General features: G+C 33.7%; 3 protein-coding genes and 2 long non-coding RNA genes across 5 annotated transcripts; 3 read left to right on the top strand and 2 right to left on the bottom strand.

The window, feature by feature from the left end:
* The first annotated feature begins 2,316 nt into the window (after positions 1-2,316).
* Positions 2,317-3,270, top strand: LOC146949411 (uncharacterized). Its single transcript, XM_085748523.1, has one exon. It carries the CDS (start codon positions 2,332-2,334, stop codon positions 3,268-3,270), a length of 939 nt encoding a protein of 312 aa, XP_085604649.1. The 5' UTR covers positions 2,317-2,331.
* A 771-nt stretch (positions 3,271-4,041) lies between these two features.
* LOC146949412 (uncharacterized) lies at positions 4,042-4,829 on the top strand. The gene is given in 2 exon segments (XM_085748524.1): positions 4,042-4,221; positions 4,224-4,829. Coding segments are annotated over 2 exon segments (729 nt in total). The 5' UTR covers positions 4,042-4,098.
* Positions 4,812-5,543, top strand: LOC146949413 (uncharacterized). Its single transcript, XM_085745431.1, has one exon. It carries the CDS (start codon positions 4,928-4,930, stop codon positions 5,393-5,395), a length of 468 nt encoding a protein of 155 aa, XP_085601557.1. The 5' UTR covers positions 4,812-4,927; the 3' UTR covers positions 5,396-5,543.
* A 2,366-nt stretch (positions 5,544-7,909) lies between these two features.
* On the bottom strand, positions 7,910-9,808 carry LOC146949414 (uncharacterized). Its single transcript, XR_015025410.1, has 5 exons — positions 9,726-9,808; positions 9,533-9,637; positions 9,210-9,346; positions 8,130-9,100; positions 7,910-8,005 (listed from the first exon to the last, which is right to left on the bottom strand). It is a non-coding gene; the product is annotated as an uncharacterized LOC146949414 (long non-coding RNA).
* Positions 9,809-10,338: 530 nt separating this feature from the next.
* Positions 10,339-11,827, bottom strand: LOC146949415 (uncharacterized). The gene is made up of 2 exons (XR_015025411.1): positions 11,618-11,827; positions 10,339-10,673 (listed from the first exon to the last, which is right to left on the bottom strand). It is a non-coding gene; the product is annotated as an uncharacterized LOC146949415 (long non-coding RNA).
* Positions 11,828-13,234: the final 1,407 nt, after the last annotated feature.

The following is a 13,234-nucleotide window of genomic DNA, read 5'->3' on the forward strand; positions in this document are numbered from 1 at the left end:
CCAAGTTTTCTGTTTTCATCATCTTCCACCAGTGGATCATCATCTTCCACCAGTGGAAATGTCAGTGGAAATGTCGAAGTTTATGAGTGGGGATCAATGTGAGTAGATATAAAAAATTAAAATCATTTTCATTGATGAAACTATGAGTAATTGCATGAGTAACATCTAAATCTAAGAGATAAAAGGGTTCTTCAATCAAGTTTAAATCATATGAACAAATGATGATCGCTTCACAACATTTATCGACTGCAAATTGGTAATTTTATTTATCAAATTGTCAATATGATAATATTGACAATTCTAAGAGAAGAATTTTAAAATTAATTCACTGTTTTACCCTTAAACTTAATTAAATACACAAAAATGTTTGTTTTTACGATTTCATAGACCGACGATATGATAATATCTATACCTATTAATAAAGGCAATACATTGCTTTTGTGTAGCCTATTTTTCTACCTATTTTACCCTTCAAGTTAAGAAACAACAATTGCAAATAAAATTTGAAAAGTGGGTGGTTTATTTATTTAAAACGGTAAGTTATAAAAAGAATGCGATGGTTAGACAGCATTCACGACATCACAGAGAATAAGACAATAACTGATTCATGGTAGTTTCATTATCCACAAACTTGCGTTCATGCAATAGACATCACTCATAATCATTATTTCTACAATTTCTCAAGGATATCTACTTTCTTGCATAGACTTAACGTTTGGCATTTACATCCCCTTGGTTATCTTCTTATAATTTGTTTTTGGTGAACCCTTCTGCTTATAATTTCTACAATTGATTATTGATTACTATTTTGCAGTTCCAATTCATAGTCACATCAGTATATGCAAAAGTGAAAGCACAAGGGCTCAAAAGTGAAAAGGCTTGCTTAAAAAGAATGGTGGGGATCAATGTGAGTAGATATAAAAAATTAAAATCATTTTCATTGATGAAACCATGAGTAATTGCATGAGTAACATCTAAATCTAAGAGATAAAAGGGTTCTTCAATCAAGTTTAAATCATATGAACAAATGATGATCGCTTCACAACATTTATCGACTGCAAATTGGTAATTTTATTTATCAAATTGTCAATTTTTTTAAATGATTTTCATTTCTTTGTTTTTTTCTTCTACATGATAGTTATAACCACCCCCTCACTATAGGGCCTAACTTCGTTTTCATTAACAAAAATTATTACAAATTAGTATAATTTATAATTTACACTAATTGAACCCACACATCTTTTAACTTCAACTTACATTATTTCTACTTTCAAAATGGAATGCTTATCCTTCATAACTGGAAAAAATGGTTACCCTTCATACTTTCTCACTCGATTCATAAAACTATAATATGCAGAAATAGAGAATAACGATGGAGCATGGCAACAACCTTATATGTAAAAAATGAGATTAGTATATGTGGTACATGAGGCAGGGCTGCGATAGCTGCACAGATTCGGTGTTGGAATGTTGGGTTTTCACCTTCAAAGATAGAGAGATGAGAAAAAGGGGAAAGGTAGTGGTGTCCTTTGCCGCCTTTGAAAAGAAGCGGTGTGGTGCATTGGCCACGGAGAAGTCATTGTGAGCACAACGAGTTATCACATAGGTGACGGTGCATGCCACCATGACGACGGTATAGGGATTTCTTCAATTTTTTTTCCTTTCTTCTATTATTCTTATTCACTTTTTTATATGCTCATTTATCCCGTTATTTGTTGATTTTTGTTACAGCCTGTTATTCTTCATCAAAAAGAAATCCTCTCATACCAATTTTGTTTGTCACTTATTTCTTTTAGATAGTTGAAAATTTTAAGAGAATGTGAAAATAATAGGAAAAAAGACTGGCCTATAAGACCAAGTCCAATGGGGGTATTGAAAGGGTATTTAGAGATGTTGAATGATTGGAGAAGAGGGTATTGAAGATGAGATGGAGGAGGGAAGTGATGAAGCCATTCAATAAGTTGAAGCCTGCAACGGATTGCCACGCGGCGCGTTTCTGTTGGTCCAGGCAAGCGCGTGTAACACACGCACCGATAGGGCGCGTGGGACTGTGCAAACGCAGAGAGAGAAGAAGCTTTTGAATAAAGCTGTGACACGTGGTGTTATCTGGTTGGCTGCCTGGATTTTTATCTTCTTAATAATTTGGACTCAATTATTTCATTGCAAATAATTTTTTTATTTTTTTATTTTTTTACCAAAATTCGTGATTTTTTTTTCTCTATAAATAGAGACTTGGATCATTTGATTTGGACACAGAAAAAAATCAAGTTTTTCACTCTCTTAATCTTATTATTAGCATTTCTTTTGAAGTTTTAGTCTTTGATTAGTAAAATGGATCCAAATAACAATCAATTCAACACCCAAAATTCTTCTAATTACCCATTTAGCTACCAAAATCCCAACAATTATCAACACCCAAATCAATTTCCCAACCAACATCCTCAAAACCCAAATCAATTTCCCAACCAAAATCCTCAAAACATGCCTAATTTTGGTTATGCCTCAAATTTCAATCACCCATCCTCTGTTCCAAACAACTTTCATCCATATTCTAGATCTATGATGGGATATTCATCTCAAACACCCCCATTTAACGGTTATATGCCAATGATGAATGAAAGTTTTCAGAGTGTTGGTGAATATCCTGAATTTTCATCACAAATAAATCGTGATGGAATGACAATAGCTAATGAAGTCACTCCAGAGGATACAACTCCTAAGAGCAAGAAAAACCAGCAACCAGCATGGAACACTGAACAAAATTTGGTGTTAATTAGTGGGTGGATAAAATATGGAACATGCAGTGTTGTCGGGAGAAACCAGACAAGTGAACCATATTGGGGTAAAATTGCTGAGTATTGTAATGATCATTGCTCATTCGATTCTCCACACGATGTCATTGCATGCCGAAACCGTTTTAATTATATGAGCAAATTAATAAATAAATGGGTTGGTGCTTATGATACCGCTAAGCGTCAGCAAGCAAGCGGTTGGTCGGAAGATGATGTGTTGGCAAAAGCCCAAGAAATATATGCAGGTGGGAAGAATGTTCAATTTACTTTAAAGGAAGAATGGCGCGCTCTCCGTGATCAACCTCGTTATGGCAGTCAAGTGGGAGGAAGTGTTGGCTCAGGAAGTAGTGGATCTAAGAGATCTCACGATGACTCTGTAGGATCTAGTGCTCGTCCAATGGGTAGGGAGGCAGCTAAAAAAAAAAGGAAAAGGAAAAAAGAAAGGCAAGGACGCTGGCTTGGAGGAGGTGGAACATGAGTGGGTTCAATTCAAAGAAATGAAGGTGCAAGAGATGGAACACTTTAAAGAGTACACCGAAAAAATGGAAAAGTACACCGCAGTGCAACAAGAGAAAAACAAATTGAAGAAAATGGACATGTACATAAAGTTAACTTCCCAAGAGCATCTCGATGACAGGAAAAAAAATGGTGGAAAACTTGGAGCGTGAGCTGTTTGGAAATTAATTTCACTAATATTTGTTTGTATTCGGTCAAAATTGTCAGTGTTGTCTAGTCCCCAATGTTTACTTTAAATAATTGTCAGTGTTGTCTAGTCCTCAATGTTGCTTTAAATAATTGTCAGTGTTGCCTAGTCCTCAATGTTGCTTTAATAATTACGCATAATATTTGTCCCGTGACTTTTTCACAGACTTTAATTTCACAGCACATGGTATTCCTCAATAGTTATTTCATAGCCCATGGTATTGCTTTGTTATGCATACAAAACTTTAATTATGCATACTATTTTGTCAGTGTTACATCCATGGTATTGCTTTAATTATGCATACTTTACTATGCCACAGCCCATGGTATTGCTTTACTATGCCACAACACATGGTATTGCTTTACTATGCCACAGCACATGGTATTGCTTTACTATGCCACAACCCATGGTATTGCTTTACTATGCCACAACACATGGTATTGCTTCACTCCCCGTGCTTCACCTATTTGCTTATATATAGGGACTTGAATAACATTCATATCTACTTCCAACTTGAATATTGTTTAAACTATTTCCTTTCTCAAATTGCATTCATATCTACTTCCAATATCTACTTCCAATATCTACTTCCAAACACTATCAATGGATCCTTTTGGTTTTGATATGAAAGCCTACTTCAAAAAACGTGATGCTGAAGACACGTATATCGTCAACCGATTTATTCAGCGTCGAAAAAAACTAGAGGAAGGTAGTGGATCAGGTAGTGGATCTCGTAAAAAAAATATTTAAATAGAGATCATGCAGCAGCTAACCAAAGACTCATTGACGACTACTTTGCCAATGAGCCTACATATGACGATGCAATGTTTCGTCGTCGGTTCCGGATGCAAAAACAAGTTTTCCTTCGAATCGTTGGAGACCTTTCAAGTAGTGATAACTACTTCACCCAGCGAGTTGATGCCACCAACAAAGAAGGTATATCACCATTAGCAAAATGTACCACAGCAATGCGAATGTTAGCATATGGTGTGGCAGCAGATGCGGTCGATGAATACATCAAAATAGGAAGTAGTACAGCATTGGAGTGCTTACTTAGATTCTGCAAAGGAATCATACGACTGTATGAGCAAGTGTACTTGAGAGCACCAACCGAAGATGACCTGCAAAGAATACTACATGTTAGTGAAATGCGGGGGTTCCCAGGGATGATCGGGAGTATTGACTGTATGCACTGGGAGTGGAAAAATTGTCCTAAAGCATGGGAAGGTCAATTCACCAGGGGGATAAAGGAACCACCACAGTTATTCTTGAAGCAGTTGCATCTCATGATCTATGGATCTAGCATGCCTTTTTTGGATGTCCGGGAACGTTGAATGATATAAACGTTCTAGATCGGTCACCAGTGTTTGATGATGTGGAACAGGGAAAGACTCCAAGGGTGAATTTCTTTGTGAATCAACGTCCCTATAATATGACATACTATCTAGCTGATGGTATCTACCCTTCTTATCCAACTTTCGTCAAATCAATTAGACTTCCTCAAAGTGAACCCGATAAGTTATTTGCAAAATATCAAGAGGGATGTCGGAAGGACATCGAACGTGCTTTTGGAGTGCTTCAAGCTCGATTTAAAATCATCCGTGAACCAGCTCGCTTGTGGGACATAGCCGATTTGGGTATCATCATGAGGTCATGCATCATATTACACAATATGATTGTTGAGGATGAACGAGATACATATGCTCAACGTTGGAGCGATTTTGAGCAATCTGAGGGAAGTGGATCTAGTACACCGCAACCATACTCGACTGAGGTGTTACCCACTTTTGCAAATCATGTGCGTGCTAGATCCGAGTTGCGTGATCCAAATGTTCACCACGCATTGCAGGCAGATCTAGTGAAGCACATATGGACAAAGTTTGGAATGTTTCGTAATTGAAGATCATTTGTATCGTACTAAATAAATTACGTGTATGTTGTGTGCTTGTTTGTTGTCTTGCATTTTAAGCTATTCGTGTGTCGCGTGCTTAGTTTGTTGTATTGCATTTTAAGTTAAGAAAATAAAAATAAATTATTTAAAAAAATATTGTTTTTTTAAAAAAAAATATTTTTATTATTTTAATTTAATTATAATCGATAATTATAATTTTATGCAATTATAAAGACAAAAATTAAATAAGAATAAGAAATAAAAAGTGGTGGGGTAGGGTGTTGAATGAAAACTATTGGAGTGGTAAAAATTGAATGGGTGTTGAATTAAGAGAGAGAAAATGATGTGGAGTGTTGGGAATTGAAAAAGTGGGTGTTGAAGGTTATTGAATAATTTTTGCCATTGGACATGGTCTAAGTGATGAGATGAAGATGTGAACGATCAAGTATTATAACACAATTTGGTACGGTGCCAAAAGTATGATTAACATTACTACAACATAAGTGTTATTAATCCAAATATGGGTTTTTCTTTGATTTTTTTTTTGACGAGCACAATTATTTTTAATGTTGATTATTGATCATAGCTCGGTAGTGTATTTGTATGGAAAGTGGACATATATCATCTTACCTTCTTTATCAAGATCGATTATTTATATCAAGTACATGTATGATCTTTTTATTAATCTATAACTATTAATAAAGTGGGCATAATTTTTTCTTTCCATTTTCCTTTTCAAAATTATTAAATGATGTCCATTTCTTCTTACTCTAGATTGGACAATCGACTATTTGTACGGATTGTGAAATCATTGGTGAATGTTATATATTTAATCTATTTTACAATTTTAAATTTGAATGTCCAACTTAAGTTTCAGTTATGGATTGTGGGCTAATACCATCAGGGCAGTGAGACACAATAACTAAAGTACTTCTCTGTTAAGTTTCCTTTCAAACTTTCAGATCATACAAAGAAAACTCTGTATATGTATGAGTATGAACACCGATGGTGGAGAACATTCTTCAATGGTACTTTTTTTTGTGTGCTTCTCTTTCCAATGTAAGTAATGATTTATTAATTGTATCATTTAATGATTCGTTTGCCATATCCATTATGATATTCACAACAATAGTCACTGATTTCAAATTAACAAATTATTGGCTAACTTTTTTTTAAGGGTGTTATTGGCTAACCTTATTCACTAAAATTATATTTATACCTCTCTATCAATACGTTAGCGCAGTAGAAAAAGCGGACAGACGGGCACGTGAGTGCCCGTCTGGACGCTAGTAACCTAATAATAATAAAAGTTGTTACAAGGATAATATTGATATTTTAAATTAAACGTTAGAATTTCTTCTAATATTTTGTGGGCTGCAATCAATTGTTAGTTTTGGTTTTAATAAATTTGCTTCTGATGCAATCCACACAAGTACCTGGATAATCAAACTTTAAAAAAGGTAGAATATTTACCTTGATTAATTTCTCAACCCTTTCCCCAATAAATATGATCCAAGTGCTTATGTCATAAAGTAAATGATGTTTGCCTCAACATTAGACCTTATAGCAACAAAAGGTTTGCCAACAAAAGACGAAGCAAGGTTATGTGAAGTCAAAGACCACTTATATAAACCATCAACAAAAGACAATTTATATAGATGAACAAAGGATGAAGGTTATGTGAGTTTAATCTCAAACTTAGTTTTCTACCTCCAAGAGTAAAACTAAAACAAAGTTGATGATTAATCTATATGGAATAAAATTGAAAGAAACTGAAACTGTAAATGATAATTTTGGCAATGCAATAAAATTTTAAAGAGATCCTCTTCCATCCCCTTCGAAAAACTTCCATTTGACGGAAAACAAAAGGTGAGTTTTGAAGGGATTTTGAACCAAACACGTGAAAAAAAAAAAAAAATCTCTCCCTTCCCCTCCCTTCTATTCCAAGACCCTCGAACCATAACAATTCTCTTGCATATGCCTTTCTACCCGCGACTTCATAAACTAGAAATACTTATATTATTTTTTTATGACGAAATACTTATATTAACACAACCATAAATATAATTCATTTAAGCGAAGTACTTATCATTTAGTTATTCACAATAACATATTATTTAAGTGTTTCTTCTTTTACATTTTTCCGTTTTATATATGTGTGTCCAAATAAAATTATCAGTAGTTATGATCATGCAAGAGTTCCTCATCATAAACACACCATGATTCTAACTGTTTGATGTATTCGGTATTCATGGTAATCTGTACTATATAAAAAAATACATGAGTTTTACACTACAAGAAAATATGTGATCTGCTACGCCCATTTTCGTAGCTAATTCGCAGCTAATCCCTAGCAAACGAGTTTAGCTAGGGATATGCTAGGGAATACCTATTGATTCGGCCGTAGCATGGATTGAGAGACAAATTTGCTAGGGAATTAGTTTTTAGTAAATCCATAGCTAGAAAAACTAAAATCCTAGCAAAAACTCAGTTAATCCGCAGCAAAAAAGCATTTCAAATGAATTTTCCGCAGCAAAATAACCATGACTTATCATAGCCATTTCGCAACAAATCTACAGCAACATAACTCTGACTTGTCATAGCAATTCCATAGCAAATCTACAGCAGAAAATTAACAAAAACTTTCTTTAATGGATCCTAGCAATTAGGACCTTTTAAAAAAAAACATTTAAATCACAACCGATCAATTCATAAGAAACTTTAGTTAAACAAAGAGACTTACATCCATCAAGACCCTCATCTGCTCTTGAGGCTTCTGCCTAGACTTCTTCACAAGGGAGGATCTTTGGAGTATGGGCAAGGCTTTGGTATAACTTTGAAGGGATACCAATAAGCAAAATCAATCTGCACATCATGAGAATTTCAGAGAGAAAACTGAAAGTGACATCTTAATCAGACGAGAATAGTGACAAATTAATCAGATGGGAATACAGACATTTCAACTTGTTTGAAGTGACATCTTCAAGAACAACTTCTGAGCAAGTGAGCCAATAGTAAACAGAGTCTTCTCCCCATCATGCGCAAGGTCTATTCGATTGCTCTACATCAAATTGAATAGGACAATTTGTTTTAGGAGTTGTTACTGACAACAAAGATGATTTGCTCTACATCAAATAGAATAGGACAATTTGTTTTAGGAGTTGTTACTGACAACAAAGATGATTTGGAGCACTAAAAATAGTCACGAGTGCCTCCTTCAGATCTTCGGATATCCAGTCTCGGAGTACACCTTCTAAGATGTTTCGTAGTGTCTTGCCTCTATCACAAAACATATCGATCAGATAAAACTCACGCTGAAAATAAAACTCACGCTGAAAATGCAAAGAATAACAATCAGATATTCTCAATCAAGATACACGAAGAACTAGTTTATGATCATATCTCAATGTTAAGTAGTGATGACAGACATTTAGCATCCAATGCAAACAATGCATCAAGTAAAGGACTTACAGTGCTGCTATCTTGGATTACAGAAGCTGAGGCCAGCAGCTGATGATCCTTTTCCGGAAGTATAAACAGCAATAGGAGCAGTCTTTTCAACAAACTTAAGAAACTATAAAATGTAACTGTCACGTAATGTAGAGAAATGCAAACTACCTCATGAAGCTGACGTGAACGCTGAGACTTTGATGAACGGAAATGCAATCAATTGCAGAGGAAGACCCCATATGACTCTGACGCCCAGGTTGGTTTCTTCGCATTGTAATTGAAAAAGTCAGAAACAAAAAGTATAATAACTTCAAAAATAAAACAAACTAACACACATGTATCACATAATGATGATAAGTAGAGTGATAGGTACCTCAGGAATGAATTCGATATGAGATTTTCTAAGTATGCGGACATCATAATGATTCAAAAGAGATTTTACAAGTTATCTTAATAAAATACTGATTGTTCTTCTAGTTTAGATTTCTGCTTCGTACTTAAAGGAGAATCCTGCCACAGAAAGGACATAATTAGACTTTTTTGCCAAAAAATTTAAATGTGCTGTACTAAAGAATAATTTTAAAGCATTAATAAACTACTCATTTTGTAAGTGCTCTAACTTCTAAGCATAACAGTTGCAAAACACATTACATTAATCAACCACATATTTATATAAAAACTAATCGATAAACATACTTTGTTACAGGTCCCAGCAGACTATTTAAACTTCCAAGAAGAAATCTCATGCTGATAGGCATCCATAGATTTGTGCTAAGATCAAACAACGTGTTGAAAATGACACTGAAATCATGCAAACAACATTGTTGTTACAGAGCAACATATATTATATAGCTTGAAGGCCAAGGAAAGCATGACTTCATGTACATACACTGTGATAGCCCCTACAATTATAACTGATTTTCTACCATAGCGATCAGATATTATACCCCACAGTATAGATGTCAAAGTTCTATCAAGCATGTATGAAGATCCTGCAACATTTTTACAGTCCTATTTGAATTAGTATAAATGAAGTAGAAGACATCAAAAATCCAAGAAAAATCAATTATATCATTATATCAAACACATACACTATTTGAATTACCACTATTTGAATTACCACCTACTGTTAAATTGCAAAATTAAAAACACGAGATTGAGTTGTTTAAACACAAGAGACATATCATTATATCAAACGAACACAAAAATCCAAGAAAAATCAATTACTACCGAATATTTGTAATATACAAAGTAGAGGAAATCAATACCTTAGATTGCGGCGAAGTGTGAAAAATAAGCGAAATAAGCGAAATCAGTAACGAATAATTTGCTTGACATCTTTCTGGTACTTTGTCTTTCTCAAATCTCTTACAATATCATCAAGAACTAATGAACCAAGAGTTTCAATAGCATCATTATAGTTTTGTTCTGTCACACCAAAGCTTCCACGGCAAAAACCATAACCCCACCTACCAAACCAAGAGTAACCCCACCTACCAAACCAAAATTGTCTAAATATTTAAATGCAAAGAAATCATCCATCAGCAGCAAAATGAAGCTATAAACCTTATTTAAATTTAATCAAAATAATACCATCTACCCAACATGAAAAAATGAATTAATATTTATGGTAAATCCTTCCAAGACATACAGACCTATAGGCCTTGATAAATTATACACAACGTGCACAATTGCAGATGATAAAAGTGAATATTATATGACATGTCAAATTAGACATTATTTAAAATCAACAACTTTACCTCTGGGTTCAGGAAAGCCAACTCCCTTATGCGTCCAGCTATTATGTTGTACTCAAATTCAATATCAGTGGTGAATACTGCAGGTCAAGTAGAGACGGAAAAAGCTGTAAGAGATATGAACCAAATGGCAATGAGTAGTAGCAGCAAAAGCTGTAAGAGATATGAACCAAATGGCAATGAGTGAAAGGAAGAGAAGTTGAGAGGAAGTGCCTGCTCCATGATGAGCTCTGTCAGGAAACCCTTCTTAATTTGTTACTTTGCAACTACCTTCACTGCAACCTATATGACCAAGCAGAGAAGTTTGGCTCCGCTAGTTTATAGTTCTTACATTTTTGTTCAATAACTAAGGGCCGATTTGGATTAGTTTATTTGAGCTTTTCTACTAACATAAGTTTTATGTGACTGCTTGGGAGAGCTTTTGAAAATAGCTTATGACATTTTCTCATAAGCTTTTTTCAGCTTATTTTAGTAAGTTCTCTAAGATAACTTCTGAAAATATCTTATAGCATATACAAAAACAATTTGAGTTTATTTTATCATATGCTGTAGAAATAGCTTATGTAACCTTATACATAAGCCCTTATCATGAAAAGTACTTGTGCTATAAGCTCCAAATAAGTTGTTTATCTAAACAGACCCTAACAAGTTTGAAGTAGCACAACAACAACTCACACATGCTACAAGAGAATTTCAACATTGAATAACACCAATACAAGTTTCTAGGTTGCAGAGAAATGAATCGAACTAAAAACAAAAGTGATAATTTACAGATTTCATTGAATATTTCACTTACAAAAACACACTTTCTCTGATCAACAACCAAAACCAAAATACAGTAATACTAACAGTATCCCAAACCTATACCAAATAAAACGTACACAAAAAATGTTGAATCAAATCAATGCATCAAATTAGAAATGATAATTTGAAAATTAGGGTTCAGGATTGGGGAAATTAGTCCAAATGTGAATCAAAAGTATGACAAATACACTACAAACACAAAATGGTTTCAGATCGATACCAGAAAAGCTATGGAGCGAGAATATGAATCTTCGTGACTGAGGTAGCAAGGTAGCGAGGTCTAGATCTGAAAAACCGATGGTCCACGAGCCGCGACGGTGGTGCGATCAGCCTTATTGGTGGTGAGATGAGCCTCAACGGTGGTGCGGTGAACCACAACGGTGGTGCCGATAACCGTAACGGTGGAACTGTACGGAGAGAGATTACAACGGGGAGAGAGAGAGAGAAAATAATAAATGAAAATGTTTACTTTTTTGTTTTATAAAACTAGTTTAGAGACCCGGCGTTGCCCGGGTTAGATATTAAATAAGTTTTATAAGTTTGTGTGCACGAATACACGTGTCAGTATATTAGATTGAATTTATTTAAATTTACAATTATAATAATATCATAAAAATAAATATAAATATTTCAAAAAAATTAAAAATAAATATAAATGATGAGATGAATGTCCAATGCAAGAATAAAAAGTGTAACAAAATCAATAATGAATTAGTCCAAGTGGTAATAGTTTTGGGTCCTTTAAACATGGACTATTACTTTCCCACCCTATTGCCTTCTCCCGCGCCCTGTAAAATTTCTAAAAATGCCCTTGTGCATTCCGGATTTTAAAATTCGGATTCATGTTTACTATTTCGGATTTTATAATCCGGACAATTCTTATGTATAATCAGTCATCAGACTCTCTCACATTTCAACAGTTTTGAGTTTTCCTTTTAAAAACAACAAAAAAACTAAGTAAAAAATGCTAAAAACCTGTCAAATAAAATCATAAAAATATAAAAATAGTACCAAAAAATTCTAAAAATCAAATAAAACTAATGAAAATTTTTTCGGATTTTTCTGAGAATATGAAAAATTAATAAAAATGAAAAATTGGTCTAAACGATGGAATTTTGGATTTTGAGGGGCGGAGTCCCGTAAGAAGTCCCTTCTAAGGGAGTCATGGTCCTTGAATTTTTTTATGATTTTCTGGGGATGTTTCGGAGCAATCCGATCAAGTAGCCCGAAAACCCGATTTTTGTTAAATAAAATATTGGGTTTTAAAAATAGAAAAAATAATAAAAATATTGAGAATGAATGTGGAAGTGACATGTGGCATAAAAAACCTTACTTTATATATATACTATTGATTGATTGATGTGTAGTTTGTTGAGATAAAAAATACTGAGTGCATAAGATCAAAAGTTTGTTGAGATATTTATGTTAAATAAAATAGAAATGAATGTGGAAGTGACATGTGGCATAAAAAACCTTACTTTATATATATACTATTGATTGATTGATGTGTAGTTTGTTGAGATAAAAAATACTGAGTGCATAAGATCAAAAGTTTGTTGAGATATTTATGTTAAATAAAATAGAAAAAATAATAAAAATATTGAGAATGAATGTGGAAGTGACATGTGGTATAAAAAACCTTACTTTATATATATACTATTAATACTATTGATAATATTGATTGATTGATTGATGTGTAGTTTGTTGAGATATTTCTCCTACATAAAATATTAGAAATTCAATAAAATTTTAAAGAAAATACTGAGTGCATAAGATAAAAAATTTGTTGAGATATTTATGTTAAATAAAATATTGGTTTTTAAAAATAGAAAAAATA

The sequence above is a fragment of the Medicago sativa genome, chromosome 2, assembly GCF_051527215.1.
Source record: "Medicago sativa cultivar Bolivia chromosome 2, Bolivia_mono, whole genome shotgun sequence".
NCBI classification, from domain to species: domain Eukaryota; kingdom Viridiplantae; phylum Streptophyta; class Magnoliopsida; order Fabales; family Fabaceae; genus Medicago; species Medicago sativa.

What these genes read in the sequence shown, in the direction of transcription:
- LOC146949413 (XM_085745431.1), top strand. Translation starts at nt 4,928, where the DNA reads ATGACATACTATCTAGCTGATGGTATCTACCCTTCTTATCCAACTTTC.
- LOC146949411 (XM_085748523.1), top strand. Translation starts at nt 2,332, where the DNA reads ATGGATCCAAATAACAATCAATTCAACACCCAAAATTCTTCTAATTAC.